Genomic DNA, 17,487 nt, shown 5'->3' on the forward strand with positions numbered 1-17,487 from the left:
CTCAAGAGATGCCGCGATAACAAGGTAATACCCATCGCTTTCACACTCACATCCGCTGCTGTGTCCTCACCGAACTCCAAACAGATCTTATTTAAAGCTAGCCTATCACTAATCTCGGAGAGAATAAGGTTACTCCGATCTGAACTCGATAATTTAGACAAGACTCTCTTACAAACACATCTAATGTTAACACAAAAAATGTCACCTTCTGATTGGAACCACGTTGATAACATGACTTCTGCTTCTGCTGACTCAATGTCAGCCAAATGCAAAGCTAACCTGATTTCTAAATTCAACCTCCTATCTAAAAAGAAACCAGAGCCACACATCGCAAAGCTGGATGTTAACAAGACCGTGATTAATCAGAGTAACATTCCAATTTCTGACAATCTAAAAACGGTACTGGCCAAAGGACTAAATTTCGCCGTCACCCCTAAATATATACCAGTAGAGGATATGATTTCTCAGATTGATGTAGCCCTCAGAGGCATAGGACACATCCATGCGGATGTAGCAAGAGCTGAAATAGCTACTATTCTTAAGAATGCTAAGAAACCCACTAGTAACATCAGCAAAAACGAACGCTCTGAACTCGCGAATTTAAAAAAGAGAGATGATATAGTCATCCTCTCGGCAGACAAGGGCAATGCCACGGTCATCATGGATAAAGATTCATACAACAACAAAATCCTGGACCTGCTTAATGATGGGAGTTACTCCAAAATTAAAAACGATCCCACTAAAAGCCTAACGACAAAAACCAACAATATCATCACGAGTTCGACTTCCCTAATCGAACCAAGCAAACGTCCCTCTCTAAAACCATCGGCGGCAAGACCTCCCAGACTCTATGGTCTTCCCAAAATCCATAAAGAAGGCACCCCGCTACGACCCATCGTGTCGACGATAAACTCTCCGACGTACAAACTAGCCCGTTTTCTATCAGATACTCTGCTCCCCTTCACAGGCAAGACCTCTTCGGCAGTACTCAACTCAACCCAATTAGTCTCTATGGTTAAGGACATGGTACTATCTCCTGATGACATCCTCGTCAGCTTTGATGTAGTATCTTTGTTTACCAAAGTCCCAGTACCGGACACCCTAACAATAATTGAGGACTTAGTCCAACATGGATTGAATTCTGATGTACCTGCGCTGGTTAGGCATTGCCTCACCAACACCTATTTTACCTGGAATGGCACCTTCTACAAACAGAATGAGGGTACCCCTATGGGCTCCCCCTTGTCACCAGTTATAGCCAACATGTTCATGGAAAAGTTTGAATCAGACGCCATCCAGACATCCACCCTGCGTCCTTCCCTGTGGAAGAGATATGTGGATGACACTTTCGTCATCTGGCCACATGGCCTCCCAGCATTGAACCACTTCTTGGACCACATAAATTCTAGACACCCATCTATCAGATTCACCATGGAAGTGGAGAAAGACGGTAAACTACCATTCTTGGATATTCTGTTTAAGAGGAGGCTTGACGGATCCTTGGGACATTCTGTCTACAGGAAAGCCACCCACACAAATTCCTACTTGAAACCGGATTCCCACCACCACCCATCTCAAAAGAATTCTCTCATCAAAACGCTATACCACAGAGCCCATGGCATTTCTGACCAACACCACCTGACTGATGAATTAAGACATGTACATCGGGCCCTCAGGATGAACGGATACTCTGACCGCACTGTCCGCCAAGCTGTCTCTCCCACCACACAGAAACAACCACATGAAACTCCGACCAAAACTATCACGTTACCATACATAGCAGGCGTGACCAAAAGATCTCCAAAATTCTAAACAAACATAAGATCCAAGTCCGATTCAGTACAGTGCATAAAATCCGTGATCTGATTCCATCTGTGAAGGATGTCGTTCCTGACTTACAGTATCCTGGAGTCTACAAATTGAGTTGCATTTGTGGTGATTGCTACATTGGATTAACAAAACGTCATGTTGCTGATCGTGTCCGCGAGCACAAGTCAGATCTGAAACACGGCAGAACTGATTCTTCGGCCGTTGCCGATCATTGCTACAACTCGGCGGGCTCTCATGAAATTGTCTTTTCCGAGACCAAGGTTCTCTGCAAACCTCCGGGCTACCATCAAGGTTTGTACACGAAGCCATACAAATATACAAACACAGACATAATTTCCACCGTGATGATGGGTACAAACTCAGTAATCACTGGAAAGATGTTATTAACCACGCAAAAAAGACTTAATTACACTTTTTGGACCATCTTATCTGACAGGCACTATTTTAATTTACTTCACCGAGTGTTAACATCCACAGTGTTTAACAGTAATCTCTTCATTGTTCTTTGATCACCGCTCGCCACGTTTCCATTCATTGTGTTGAGCACTACGTGATGTCTTTGATCACCGCTCGCCCTCCGTCCCGGCGCGTCTCCATTCATTGTGTTGAGCACTGCGTGCAGTCTTTTTGATCGCCGCTCGCCCTCCGTCCCGACACGTCTCCATTCATTGTGTTGAGCACTACGTGCAGTCTTTGATCACCGCTCCTCCTCCCTCCCGACACGTGTCCATTCATTGTGTTCAGCACTATGTGTAGTCTTTGATCACCGCTCCTCCTCCCTCCCGATACGTTTCCATTCATTGGCTACCACAGCCTGATAAGCTCTCCCCCCCCCTCTCCACCTCCCTTCAACTTGCTTATAAGGGATTACATCTTGAATCATTGCTTCACTTGATGCAGCTAATTCGGCTGTGACGGTCCCACCTGATGACGGAGACTTGTATTGCCTCCGAAACGTCGTGAATTTTATTTTTGTTTTGTTTTATTTTACTTTCATTAATTTTAATGTTTTTACCTACGTGACTTTACCGAAAAAAAAAAACCTGAGAAAACTGTCAATCTCCCTCAGCCTGGGGCTCCATGCAAGATCTCACCTCGTGGAGTTGCAATGATCATGAGAACGGTGAGGAATCAGCCCAGAACTACACGGGAGGATCTTGTCAATGATCTCAAGGCAGCTGGGACCATAGTCACCAGGAAAACAGTTGGTAACACACTACGCCGTGAAGGACTGAAATCCTGCAGCGCCCGCAAGGTCCCCCTGCTCAAGAAAGCACATGTTCATTGGAAAACTTCAGACGGGCATGTATATCTGAATGATTCAGAGGACAACTGGGTGAAAGTGTTGTGGTCAGATGAGACCAAAATGGAGCTCTTTGGCATCAACTGAACTCGCCGTGTTTGCATTTATTTTTTGCACGGCAAGTGAGCTGTGACATCAAATCTGTCATGTGACCCGCACATGTGGAAGCGTAACGCATTGTAGTGTAGTGCTGAGCCCGCTGCGCTACGAACCCGGCGACCCGAGTTCGATTCCCGCTCACGGCCACCACCAGTGACGATTATTTGAACCGGTCCTGGGCCTCCCCTAGGTCGACTCAGCCTCAAACGAGTAACTGGTGTGGTGTGTGAACATCGCCACTGGGGAGACAAAGGCGGCCGGGTGTGGTGAATCCAAGTCCCGGGCGAAGCCGGGAAGTACAGATAGTCTTCTTCTATTGATATAAAAGTAAAAAATTGAGGCGGGGTTTGTGTGTGGTCGCGCACCTTTGGTGGGGGGAACGGCCCATGTCAAATTGCACGCCTTCGGTGGGAGTGAGGGGGACATTTTTTTTCGCGTAAAAAATGCTATAAAAATACACGAAACGCTGACGTAAATTCTTCACTGTGTGATGTCCCCCCCCACCCCGATGCGTGCAGTTACTCATATATACAGTTGCTAGATGCTACTACTTTAGGCCATAGATATTACTGCAGAGCGGCCGGGGAGATCGTGGCTGCGGGGGGGGGGCAAGGGTAGCAGCCCAGCCCCAGTCTGCCAAGTAGCCCTCGGCAAGGTAAGGTAAAAGTTAAATGGTAAAAAAAACAAGACTTACCTTTACACCATTGGAACCTCATTTGCCAGTAAAAAATATGATAATTGTTTTTTTTACCCTTCTATCTGGCAACAAAACTGACACCTTTTTCACAAGGAGTCATGTTTGCATAGACCACAATACCTGCAGCCATAATGCAAACAAAACACAACTCTGATAATATATGCACTGTCCTTGAAGTTGATTGGTCCACACCCGAGACAGCTTTCCTTAGAGCCTAGTTTCACATGGGTTGCACTGCGCCTTTTGGCGTCATCTGGTCCAACCCATGTGAGACTAGGCTCTAAGGAAAAGCTGTCTCGGGTGTGGACCAATCAACTTCAAGGACAGTGCATATATTATCAGAGTTATGTTTTTTGTTTGCATTATGGCTGCAGGTATTGTGGTCTATGCAAACATGACTCCTTGTAAAAAAAGGTGTCAGTTTTGTTGCCAGATAGAAGGGTAAAAAAAAACAATTATCATGACTACCTTTACCCTACCTTTTACCTTACCACAATACAATCGCTCTACCCTACCTTTTACCCTTTAGCAGGTAAGGTAAGAGGTAAAAGGTAAAAAGCAACGAGCCTATCTTTACCCTACCTTTTACCCTTATCCCATACAAATTACCCGATTACAGGGAAATTACTGGGGTACAACACATGAAAAAGGTTTATAACGATAAATGCTAGGTAGAGCGCTTTATACATATAGAATACTCTCGAATCGGGCGTTGAGGCTGTCGACGACACCGTCCTCCAAAACCTCCTCGTCCCAGTCGTTTTGGCCGATGGCGATCTCATCAACAACCTGATCGAGTTCGTCATTGCCATCGTCCTCGGACGAACGACAGGCGATAAGATCCTGCGCCGCTCCAGCCCAGTTAGACGGAACCTTCAGGCAGCCGACGCCGACGTCCCGAACTCGCTGGCTGGGGCGAGCACGTTGTGCTTCTTGAGGTGGGCTTTCCACCTCGACGCATTCGTGTGGGTGGAAAACCACTTCCCTTGCTGTACATGGGGATTACCCTCCATCCAATCGTGCGTGTGCTCCCACGGGAACGCATGCCACTGCCTCTTTCGATTGCTGTTCGCAGCAACCACAAAAATGTCGTTGCTGGCATCCTCGACCTCGTCCTCTAGTACCTCTACCTCAAGGACTTGGACCGTCTCCATCTGGTCCGACATCAATTATCGCAGTTTAAAATGGAGGCCACGGACTGTGCCACGGACTGTGCCACGGAGCTTTTAGCTGTAAACAAGGTACCGTATTTACCGGGTAATTATTCTCGCTACCTTTACCCTACCGGGTAATTCTTCTGAGTTACCTTTACCCTATCCTTTACATTACCCCTTGGCATGTCGAAACCTTTACCCTTTTACCCGGTAAAGGTACCACCTCGGCTGGCTGGACAATCTAGGCGAGGCCGGAGGCTCTGCATGGGACTAGGCCTCACCACGCCACTCTGTCAGGTGAGTACTTTGTGCTATACAGTCGATACATGCTGTTATAGAGCCAGCATGTACTGCTGTAGTGATAGCAGGTACCACCACAGTCGGTATGCACTGCTGTAATCATAGCAGGTACCACCACAGTCGGTATGCACTGCTGTAATCATAGCAGGTACGACCACAGTATGCATTTCTGCAGTGAAAGCAGGTACCACCACAGTATGCACTGCTGTAATCATAGCAGGTACCACCACAGTCGGTTTGCACTGCTGTAATAATAGAAGGTATCACCACAGTCAGTATGCACTGCTGTTAGATTTTTAAGAGTAGTTATGAAATATTTTAAGACCCGGGCAATGCCGGGTACTTCCCGCTAGTTTCTTAGAAAGTAATGTAAATTTCAAGTATGGTCCCTACGCTGAAGAGCAAGAGTATTGGTGATTGAAATGCCTCATTATCATCAAAGGTAAATGCTATTTTATTTATGGTTCTTTTTTAAATTAAATGTCTTAAATGTCCCTTAAATTATCTTCATTTAGTGTGTTGTTTTTATTGGTTAATTTGAGTAAATTTAAAACATTTACACGGAATTTCATAGGTTTACTCGTCACTTCTGCCCCCTCATCCTATTTTCCCCATGAGGTCTTAAAGGTTGGCGAGGGTTACTGTACTCTCTCCTATTTCTGGTATTGTAATGGGCTCCATAAAAACAATGTCCTGGATTACGTGCCGAGAGTGATGGAGAGAAAAACAAGATAACACATCTATATCAACGACTCTTTGGTTCTTTCGGTAAAGTCATGTAGAAAGAAAATAAATTAAATAAACACGACGTTTCGATTGAAACACAAGCAGTCGTCATCAGGTAGAGAGAAACTAGCGGGAAGTACCCGGCATTGCGTATTTATTTAATTTATTTTCTTTCTACGTGACTTTACTGATATAACCAAAGAGTAATTACTGCAGCCACGAAAGCTTCAAATCATGTTTTATATCAACGACATTAACAAACAATACCTCGCATACGGAATGAGGCAGTACTCCCTGCAGAGACGCTCAGCAGCTCATCGAACGAATGTCAGTGTTAAGTGAGCAGAGTAGAAAATGGGGTGTAAAGATTAACTTAGCTAAGACGAAAATTATGCAGACTTGAAGCAGACCGACAAACATGGAGTGAAAACAGGACTTAGAACATGCACCAACGGCTTACAAACTTTAGGAGCAACATAGATTCAAGGGATGGAGTGTGAGATAACAGGTGCAGTGAAAAAAATGGGATACATTTTTCAAGCGACGTGATGTGAAGTTAGACCTAAAACGAAGAATAATGAATGCGTAATTTATTTTGGTATTAATAATTTATGGTAGTGAATCATACTGCCTAAAAGCAGCCACTGCAACACTTGGATTGGTGTGAAAACGAATGACAACCATGAATATTAAGACTAATAAATCATCACACAGACAATAAAATCAGACAAACAACTAATCAAGCACAGACACACATTTGTAAATTATATTTGACTACTTTAGTTTTCTTTTTAGAAACAATGTCTGTAAAGCGCTGCTTCGGAGTGATCATCTCGTGAAAGATAAAAAAATAAGATTGGTTGATTAGGAAAATAAGGATGAAGTGGGCAGGGCATGTATTAAGGAAGGAAACAAACTGGCAAAGTGAATACAGGCAGACCTCACTTAGTGCTCAAGACGTGTTCCTGGAGAAGTGAGCGCTCATTGAATCACCGCTAAAAGGGGCCGTTATACCATTGTGTATATATATATGGGAATGCATCTCCGACAGTGTTATTTCTTTCATATAAGAAATATATGAGGCCTTCATTGGGGTATCGGTAATAGCGTGAATAATAATACATATCGTAAACATTATTTGATAAATAAAAATAATTAATTACAATAACATCAGTAACTACGATGCACTGTACTCATGAGTAAATTATACGGTACTCCTCCAAGGTAGTGGTAGGAGACGAGGTTGGAGCTGCCGCGCTCCCAATCTGGGTCTTAGTGATGCCCTCAGTCTAAACGTCTGTGGTGAGGTTTATTTTAGATGGAGCCTGAGACTATCCTGGTCTGCCTGTATACATGTGGAATCTCTCAGAAAAAAACACATGTTCAACCAAAGACACACACGTAGGAGGGTCTACCTGAAGAGACTTGGGCATGGCTAAAATATCAGCACAAGGGATGACAACCGAAAGAAACTAGATTGGTCTTGATGAGCTGACAAAGGATTAAGAGTGAATCAGGAGTGTGACTGCTGCTTCAGTGGCGGAACAGGGCCCAGTGGCGAGAACCAGATCCGAATCAACGTCCCCTGGTGTTATTTTCATTGTAGGTTGCATTTCCTATCATCATGATATAAGGGCATTCCTCGATTTACAAACAGGATGCGTTTCTGAAGAACAGTGCGTAAATCGAATTAACTCCACATTATTTTAAAGGTTAAAATTAAGGATGCATTCTATCGCAAGATTACAATGATAAAGGTGAGGGAACGTGCAATGTCAACCAAGCATTCTCATTTCTTGTGTCTTTGAACAATGTTCAGCTTTGTTACCAGGCTTATAGCTTGCCTAGATTTATTTTTTGGAGTAAGAGCTGGTGATGTCGATTTATGCTTGCTACTCATATTGAAGGTTGCTTGAAGTAAATGGCAAATAACACAATAGATTTGGACCCACGGAGCGCACGCAAACAAACATTATACAGACTGGGAAGAGGAGAACTGGTGATCTCGGGAGTACATTGATGCAGAGCGGCCAACTAGAAGCCTCTTGTTTATGTCACGCAATTCAAATTTCGTGAAAGTAAAAATTCGTAAATCGGGAGTTGGTAAATTGAGGAATGCCTGCACTGGTGTTTCACATAGCTATCACACGGATGTATGGGCCTCAAAATGGTTGCCGTTGTAGGTTGAGCATCTCAAATTTGGCGCGGTTGTCAGTTTTTAACTTTGCCAAGCGTGGCTCGCATGTTTGCCCAGAAGAGGACCTGCTTGCCTTGCTCCGCAGGCCACTCCAGGTAGGTCTTGCGCCCTATGAGGCGACGCAGCCGGCAGAAGCGGCTGGGCACTGAGTCGCGTGGGATGGGCTCCAACAGCACGAGCACCAGAGCATCGTCTCGGCTCTCCATTAGACGCTGCTGCGCAAAGTACAGCTCGTAGTGGCACCACTCACTCTCCACGAAACTCCGTGAGATGACAAAGAGAGTCTTGCGGCTCTGCTCGATGCAGTCAATGATGTTGTCCATGATAAAACGTCCGGGGACAAAGTCTCGCTCGTGCACGCAGAGTCGGAACGGTGGTACTGAGTGCGACTCTAGCTCAGGCATAAGCTTCTCCATTACCCAGACTGCATCGTGCTGGCTGTACGACACAAACGCATCGTAGGCTGCATTTCCGTCTGGGTCTGAGAGGAAACTCCGCCGTTTAGCTTGGAGCCAGATCCACGTCATGCGCAGATACCAAAGTGCATCCAGGTACCAGCAGAGCCCGACCAGGAGAGCAGTGCACACGAATGTGGTAACACAAGCTATCACGATCTTCAGTGTTGTGTCACAGTAGAGTATGGGGAAGGAGACTGAGGACAGCTGTTTACCAACTTCTTTCTCTGGATTTGAGCATTGGTAGTCAGCTGGCCATCCTTCAATGCGCAATGGTGAGGAATTATCACAGAAGGTGACAAAGTGGAGGATGTTGCACGTGCAATAGAATGGGTTTCCCCTCATGTCCAGCAGGGTGAGATTACCCAGAGTGTCTAGGTCAGTTAGTTTCATACCCAGTAGTGTATTGTTGGCAAGTGTCAGCACTTTCAGGGATGGGATACCATGGGCTAGCTCTACTGGAAAAAAGTTGAGTTTATTCTTACTTAAGTACAGTTCGTGCAGATGTTTGAATTCTAACAATCTCTCGCTGACTTTTTGGATCCTATTGTTGCTGACATCGATTGAATAAAGTGACGTCGGCAGGCAGTCAAATGTCTCGTCTGTGAGAAAATTCGAGGAAGCATTGAGGACTTGGAGATTAATGGGCCATATGCATCCAGACTTTTGATCACTGTAAATCTGATTTGCAGATATATCCAACAGCGTGAGAGCAGTTAGATTTTTCACCATGGCACCAACCGCACTCAAGGAAGACATGTAATTTTTGTGCAGACGGAGTGTGTTGAGATTGTTTAACTGAATATATTCACACTGGGGAAATGCAGTATTTTCCGTGAGTAAATTATTCGATAAATCGAGAAAATGTAGGTTTTGACAGAGGAAAGTAATCTGACAAGGCATGTAAAAAAGGTTAGAATTTCTTATGGTCAAATATTTCAAATAGAATAGAAAAAAATGTAAGTTTTTCATGGTGGAAAAGCCAAAGAAGTTTGGGTTGGCTATCCCATCGACCAAGAAACTTTGTAAAGATATGACGGGAATTGGTAAGAGTGGCACCTGCCAATCACCAATACCATCAAACCCAATTTGTTGCAGATTAAAAGAGATAATTCTTTGCGACTTCATAATATTATTGAGCATGCCAGTGATCGTATTGTCTGTGAGTTGTGAATGCGATATGTTGAAAACTTCAATTGTGCCAGGGTTTGAAATGCATTTGAAAATGTCGACATTTTGTCTGTACCCACGAAAATCAACAAACTGCACCTGTAGCTCCACACTGTTACAGGAGACATCACATATGATGTCAGTGAGCAGGGCAATATTTGTGCGCAAGGTCAAGGCCAGAGTCACACTCTGTAGGCTACGGAATGCCGACAGGGAGCCTGGAGTGTAAATGGTCAGGTCTCCAGTCACAATGGAGAGATGTTCCAGTTCCATTGTCTCGCTGACATTTTGGTGAATTTCAGTGACATTCAGGCCCCCAACCTTCAGATGATGCAGAGCCTTGAGAGATGTGAAGGAACCTGGAATATTGAAAGAAATGTAGGAGTTGTTTCTGACGTCCAGAGACCTTACAAACTTGAGAACAGCAAAGGAGTCATCCCATGCTCCTGGTAATCTGTTATTACTCAGGTCAACGTCTTGTAATGCAGAGTTATTTGAGAAAGCCAAGGGGTCAATGCTTGATATTTGGTTGAAGGCCACATTGAGAGTTTTTAGCCGTAAAAGTGCAGACAGGTGCTCTCTCTGAATGCTAGAGATCTGGTTACAGGACATGTCCAGAGAGGCTATGGTGACTGAGAGGTCTTTAGGCATATAGTGCAGGCCCAGGCGTGAGCAGTCGGCTTTGTCTCCCCTTATTAAGCAGCCGCTTGAGATGGGCGCTCCATGGCCCCAGGCAGCTCGCGTCATCAAGATGATCGTCACCAGCAAAGCCACGCTCATCTCCATTGCGCTCCTCCAGCCTCCTGCCCAACACTGACACATACAAATTCTGTTAAGTTTATGTGCAGCAAATCCTTCCCTCTCGCGGGTTTAGCTATCGCAGGTTTGCGGCAACTTTATTGAGGTACAGTTCACCGCTCTCGCCCCTGTGGTTCGACCATTTGCGGTTGAACGCGAGATTCCTGTACGCGTTGTAACTGCACTTCTCGCGATGATGCTGCCGCGGACCAAGACGCGTAGCCGTCTTGTCTCTAGCTTGTCCCCCCAAGCAGCCCATCGCGGGTCCCAGGTCATGCGGTGTTCCCAGCCTCCAGTGAGGAGGCAGTGAAGTTCAGCTGCCTGCGATATGTATTTATGTTGTGTACAGTACTGTACAGGCATGTGTACAGTATTGTAAACTATGTTTTCATTCTATACATTTACCACTGTATAACATATTAATCATGTCTTATATTCAAAATACTTCCTGTTTAATGCTTGAGTTGACATAGGGTAACATAAACAAAAGGAGGGGTTGGTGTCGTGTTACGAACCTTGAACCAAACCCCAGTTTTCCCATTTGCTTTTGAACTTGCGGATCATCGCGGATTTGCCGACTGCGGCTATTTTCAAAATCGTAACCGCAGCCGCGATGGGCAAAGGGTTGCTGTACCGTTTTGGACATTCATTATGGGAATGCAACATTTACAGTGATGTCATACAATCCATAAACACGTCTTTGCAAAAACGGGCACAAATGTTGCAGAAGTTGGTAAGCACTTTTATAACAGTACAGCCAATAAAAAAGAAAACTAAAGATAGAACACAACCTATAGCGACGTCTGCAATAAATACACTAAATATAGTAATACCCCGATTTACATATCCCCATTTACGTCGTTTCGCAAAAACGACGTCAGTTTATTAATACAGTTACCTGATTTGTGTTGCCTCAACCCACACTTTTGTTGCTAACAGCATCATCCCTCCTTACTCGTACCCATCACCTCGGCCTTCGCCTCCACCTACCCTGTACATGAACTATTTTGTGACACATAACGAAATATTATTTATGTACAGTACTTTGGTGATTTTATAGTGTAATGTATCTTATTGTACCGTGTATTTGTTGTTGTCAAAGTTTACTGCCATACATTAATGTTGCAACCCATATTTTTTGTAATTTTATGTAAACGTTGTGGGTACGTGATCCTTGAGCATCATGCCTCTTGGGCGTGTTTTAAGTGAAAATGATGTATATGTGGCTAAGAGGCAACATGAAAGTGCTAGATACCGTAGAAGTTTTAAATGTTATTCGGCGCTGCCGGTGAGGCGAAACGCACGCTCACGCTCCTGCGAGTGTGTGGAGATCGATGAGTGAGTGTGAATGTTTTTGTGTGCCTCCAACTCGCCACCTCCTACCCAGCAAGCGAAGCTAGCCCAGTACTGAAGGTGAGAACATTTGAAAAGCAAAAATGTATTTTTTATTTAGTTGTCCGGTATTTATGTGTAAGGTAGTGTTCGACTTACGAACGGGTTACATTCCTGAGACCCGTTTGTAAGTCGGAACACAATAATGCACTATTTAAATGCACATACTGTCAGTGTGATGAAATGTGTTTAAGGTTCAACAAAAACGAGAAGTATTGTTAAACTCGTAAATAACAAGAAATATTGTACATTAGCATGTAATACAGTAATACATACTGTATAGCAAATAAAACATAAAATAACATAAATAGAATAACATTTTGTTTCATTTTCACTGACCTTGAGTCCTGATGCTGGCTGGCTTGTTGGAAGGGGCGTAATGAGACTCGCACTCGCGCGTGTGCACGCACACACACACAACGACAATGATCTCCCGTGTAGCCATTAGAGACTTATTGGGCAAGTGCTTTTAGAGATCAGCGATTTTCTGTAAGTACTTTCGATTTACGTGCTGCTTTTCAGTCACGCATCCTGGGCGTAAACCAGGGTATGTCTGTATTTATTATGAATAAACTATTGGAAACTGCTATGGAAATACACTAGAAACACCGTACACCAACAACGATCCGGGATCTGACGATTTAAGAGCTGTGTTTCTCACTCTACTTGCTCGGACATCTGTCCAAAGGTCATATTTGGTCTTGAACAGGAAACCCCAAACTCAGACTAGAGATGGAATATTGAAATAAAACATCTATATATTGAACACATAATTGATAAATAACAAAAAAAGTATATATTTTTAAAATGTATATTTGATGGGTTTTTTTATGAACTGTTTACAGGAAAGAGCAATATACATATTCAAAAAGACTGTTTATTATCTAAGGCAATAATGAATAATTAGAAGGAACGTATCTGGTGCTGACAACCATTCCTCCAGTTTCTCTCTGGCTTTTGTCATTTTCTGAGTAGCTTTACTGCGTGTGGTGTCTGTTCACTTCACCCTCATTTATAGCCGAGTGAGTGGCTGCTGGTCAAGGTGATTGCTTCAAGGACTTGCACAGTGAGTCCCCGCTAACCGCGGGGTTGCGTTCCTGAGAATTGCAATGTAAAGTGAATTCGCGTTAAGTCGGAGTGATTTTCCTGTAAGGAATGACGGTGAAGGTGTGGGGGTGCCGTTCCAGCCTACAGTTCTATTATTGCTTTTATTTAAGTGCACTGTTTTACATGTTCATTTTCAGATGTGTTGTGTTTATATAGTATATTCTATAAATATTATGTGTGACAGTCATTTACCTAAGTATAAAGTGAGTGAGAGATAAAGATGCTGCCGGAACACAATACTCAGTACGGTACTACAGTGCCAGCATTGCAGTACCACAGTGCCAGTAGTGCAGTACCAGTCCTACCTTTCAGTGTGTTCAGTAGTGTAAACATGCGCCCTCGTAGGCTTAATCTTATATAGAATTTGAGATACATTGCAAATTTAATGGATAGAAAGCATGTTACGTTGTTAGTGCTCTATAAACATGTGTTACATCGTTGATTTAAAATTGTTTCAGTACAAATGTAAGGGTTAATACTGAATCTGAAATGTCTAATCATAATGTATTTTGTGCTTTTTAGACATTTGTACTGTATACATGATTCCCTCGTTATTTGCGAAGGATATGATCTGAAGATGCTCGTGAATAGCACATTTCACGGATGATATTACCTTAAATGAATATATAAATAACGTATGAAATATATTAACATTATCATAAACCAAAAATATGGTTACAATAAACAAAGCCAATAAAAATAAATATTTAAGTATTAAATAATAGTTTATAAACGAAACTATCATGATGCACATCATTACTTTAGCTCATCACTTTATATTTCTCTCTCCTTGTAGTCGTGTAGAAGCAACTGTAAGTTGTTTTTTTTTGTATATGAGACAGTGAAACATCACTGCATTCAAACTTATTGTAAGATGCTGCTTTTGTAGCAGTACACTGAACATAAACCTGTTAATGTATTGTTACGGACAGATTCAGTAACCGAGTGGCATGTGGAATGGACCCTACCTCATCATTATAGAATACTGCAGTCACACACACCTTAACATTTCTGCATTATAAAACAAAACACCCAGTGGATTTGATTGTGAGTGAGAAGCACCTGGCGCAGTTGAATCATGAAGAACCACGAAAGATGGAGACAGTCCTCTCCACAGAGACGTCCACGCACTGATGGGCATGTCCCACAGAAAGCCGGTCCCCTCTGCCCTGCTCTCTCAGCCCCACTCGTCACGCGATCCATGTGTAATGCGGGCGTAAACGACCTTCCGGATGTGACGTCACGGGGGGGAGGAGTTACGTCACGTGGGAGAAGGGTTCGGGTCTTTAAGGGGAGAAACCAGAAGAGGAGGAGAGGTTGTTGGAGACTGGACTAGGGTGAGGCCACGCAGGGCGAAGGCTGGGAGGAGTGGCGAGATCGCCACACACACTCGGAGAGAGGATTGGCACCGTCGGCCAGCGGTGACCAACCCAGAGAGCAGCGGCGAGGCTGCAGCGAGAGCAGCCAGCGAGGCTGCCCGAAGAGGCAGCAGTGGGACTGCTCGGAGAGGGAGAGCAGTGGTGGAGCTGCAGCGAGGGCAGCCGGAGAGGCTGCGCGAGGAGATCAGCAGCGAGGCTGCTAGAGGCTACGGGAGCGACACGAGGAGATCAGCAGGAGGCTGCTAGCGGCGAGGGGAGCGACAGCAGCGTCGGCGCCGAGCAGAGGGTCTCAGAGGGAGAGAGCCGTGTGGGAAAAGTAGACGAACCCGAATAAAGGACACCAAGCCAGATACCGTGGTCGAGTCTTTTATTACACATGCACAGCGACCACAAGGCGAGTCATTGTCCCTGTACGGCTTCACACCCTGAGCTTACAAATGTGGATCTTGAGCAAACAGTTTGAGCAGACCTCGATCGTCATCGCGCTCACATCCATTTGCACGACGCGCTGTAAAGTAATGTAATGTGCACTAAAACGGTGACTGAGGAATGCACACCCACAGTTAAACGTCAAAGTATGTTCCATTGTAAGCCACAAATACAGTGTAACACCTTGAAGTCAGACTACATGGTGGGAGGAGGAGGGGGTAGCATTTGTGGTTTTTGTAGGTTTCTGACATTCTGCAAATACACAAACACCTTGCCCATCGTGGGTTTTAACACCTTGCCCATCGTTGGTTTTCTCATTGCAGATTTAAACCTTATGGTGGGACCCCGGGGTCCTGAATCAACGCAAGTCAAAATCGTAATTAATGAATTTATTTTGGGCGACTCCGTCCCACCGCGCACATCAACGCTGCGACCCACCTGGCGTGGATCGTGCTTTTGTCGTGTCCAAGCACAGCAGCGAGGAAATATGCGCAGAAGAAACAAAACTTTGATCGGCGCATCGCGTAGAGCTCGTCAAGAAAAACAGATTGCCGTATCGTTCGCCTTCAACAGACATAAAATGACGTCGCAACGCAGTTTATGCGAGAGCCGGGGGCTTATGGGACCCCGGGGCCCCGCCATAAGGTTCCTTTGACCATTCGTGCCACGTTTATTTAGGTACAGTTCGCCAATCGTAACTGCACTGCTTCCGGTGATTGCTGCCTCAGAAGAACGTACGCTGTGCCGCCTTGCCTCCATATAATCTCCAAAGCGGCCCATCGCGGGTGAGGAGGTAGTGAGGTTCAGCCGCACGCGATTTTTCTTCATGTAGTGCACAGTGCTGTACACGGATATGACAAGAGTGAAAAGTAGAAACAACGTAAGCAGGTCACTTTCAATAAATATAGAGTATATATGTACAAAGTGCACAAGTGCACGTAGTCCTGCCGAATTTTCACCACACCATGACAAGAGTCCAATACCACACCAAGACAACACGCAGTCCCTCAATTAAATTGCACAGTAACATTTAAATATCTGTAAATGGTTACGGATTGAAGTTACAAATCAAATTTGCACATGTGGCTGCTGTATCCAGCACCAATCTTTTGCATCCCCTTGGTCTGTGAAACATTGAAAAATTAGGCTATTAATTTTACAGTGGATGCTCAGGCAATCGTAATAATAATAATTAGTAATATATATAAATGGGAAATTTGTGAATGTGTCTGTTCAAAATGTTTAGCGTACTTCCCGACATGCAACAAACTTGAAATTTGCCATGTGGTTACTTTCCAGACTGTACACCATGCAAAAATTAAAAGAATACATTTTTCTATTTTTTGGGGGGGGGGGGGGCTAAATTATGCATATACAGTACAGTATTTTGCACGGCAAGTGAGCTGTGACGTCACATCTGTCATGTGACCCGTGTGCGGAAGCGTAACGCAGTGTGCCTGCTGACGTCCCCCCCCCCACCCTTCGCGTACGCCGCGTATTCATCCAAGACAAGAATCCACGTCCTGGGCGAAGCTGGGTAGTAAAGCTAGTTTAGTATATTTGGCGTTTGCCCCATTATAGTGCAAGGTAATTATGAAGGTGATATACTTTACAGACAAAGCTGTGGTACGTTAATGTCAGGGGGCGTAGTATGACCCTGTGAGGGCATGTGTTATAACCGTAAAACATTAACGTGGCGCTGCAAAAAGCTTCATTTTGCTGCGGTAACTGCTGGGGAAACATCGTCACTAAAGCGTATACCTTCAATCTTCATGGCCACTGAGCGCCACTTTATTACCTAAAATTACGAAACTCAGGTCATAAAATTTGCTTGCTAACACTTTTGAACGGCCTGAGTGAACCAATCTGCAATGAGACTCAAGGGCTCATAGGCTAATGAACAATTGCATCAACACCTCAAGTGTTATTGTTTCAGTTTAATATTGTGGGTGTTTCTTTAATGCAATGGTGTTAAAAAATCAACTTCACATAACTAGGTAAATGTTTCGGCAGAACAACGTTCTGTTGAGAGGCAAAAAAATAAGCTTGATTTAGATTGCGGAATACACTCAATAAATTAGCAAAACATCTGTAGAAGATAAAATAAGGAGTTCAGGGATTTAATTGTGTAGAAAGTATTTTTTCAGCATCAAAACACATAGTAAATCCTTGCCCATCGTTTTTTAAAATAGCCGCAATCGGCAACTCTACAATCCCCAAACTCAATGGCGGAGCCAGGATTTTCAGGTAGAGGGGGCAACCCCTCCAGGAATGAAAAATGATAGGAGTTTCTATATCGTGGGACCTCCTTTGCCAGTACCAAAATATGAGAATAAGTTTTTACCCGTTTATCTGGCCACAAAACAGGTGTTAAGTTGTTAAAACACCAAACTGAAAACTTTTACAAGGAATCATGTCTGCATTAACCACAACACTTGTGGTCAAAATGCA

The 17,487-nt window shown here is 44.2% G+C and overlaps 1 protein-coding gene across 2 annotated transcripts; it reads right to left on the reverse strand.

The window, feature by feature from the left end:
- Positions 1–6,255: 6,255 nt before the first annotated feature.
- LOC144730210 (toll-like receptor 2) lies at positions 6,256–14,527 on the reverse strand. Of its 2 annotated transcripts, XM_078610830.1 has the most exons (3): positions 14,291–14,527; positions 13,128–13,218; positions 6,256–10,744 (listed from the first exon to the last, which is right to left on the reverse strand). In XM_078610830.1, exons 2-3 carry the CDS (start codon positions 13,131–13,133, stop codon positions 8,321–8,323), a joined length of 2,430 nt encoding a protein of 809 aa, XP_078466956.1. In that variant the 5' UTR covers positions 13,134–13,218; positions 14,291–14,527; the 3' UTR covers positions 6,256–8,320. The 2 variants fall into 2 exon arrangements, with proteins under 2 accessions (XP_078466956.1, XP_078466953.1); XM_078610827.1 differs by lacking the exon at positions 13,128–13,218 and having other exon boundaries at positions 14,291–14,526.
- Between the last annotated feature and the right edge of the window lie 2,960 nt (positions 14,528–17,487).

The sequence above is a fragment of the Lampetra planeri genome, chromosome 2, assembly GCF_965212315.1.
Source record: "Lampetra planeri chromosome 2, kcLamPlan1.2.h2, whole genome shotgun sequence".
NCBI classification, from domain to species: Eukaryota; Metazoa; Chordata; class Hyperoartia; order Petromyzontiformes; family Petromyzontidae; genus Lampetra; species Lampetra planeri.

Excerpts from the sequence above, each read along its gene's own strand:
- LOC144730210 (XM_078610827.1), bottom strand. The coding sequence starts at position 14,431 with ATGGATCGCGTGACGAGTGGGGCTGAGAGAGCAGGGCAGAGGGGACCG. Across the intron at positions 10,745-14,290 it reads TCATGATTCAACTGCGCCAG|TGTTGGGCAGGAGGCTGGAG; the intron begins GTGCTTCTCACT and ends TGTATGTGTCAG.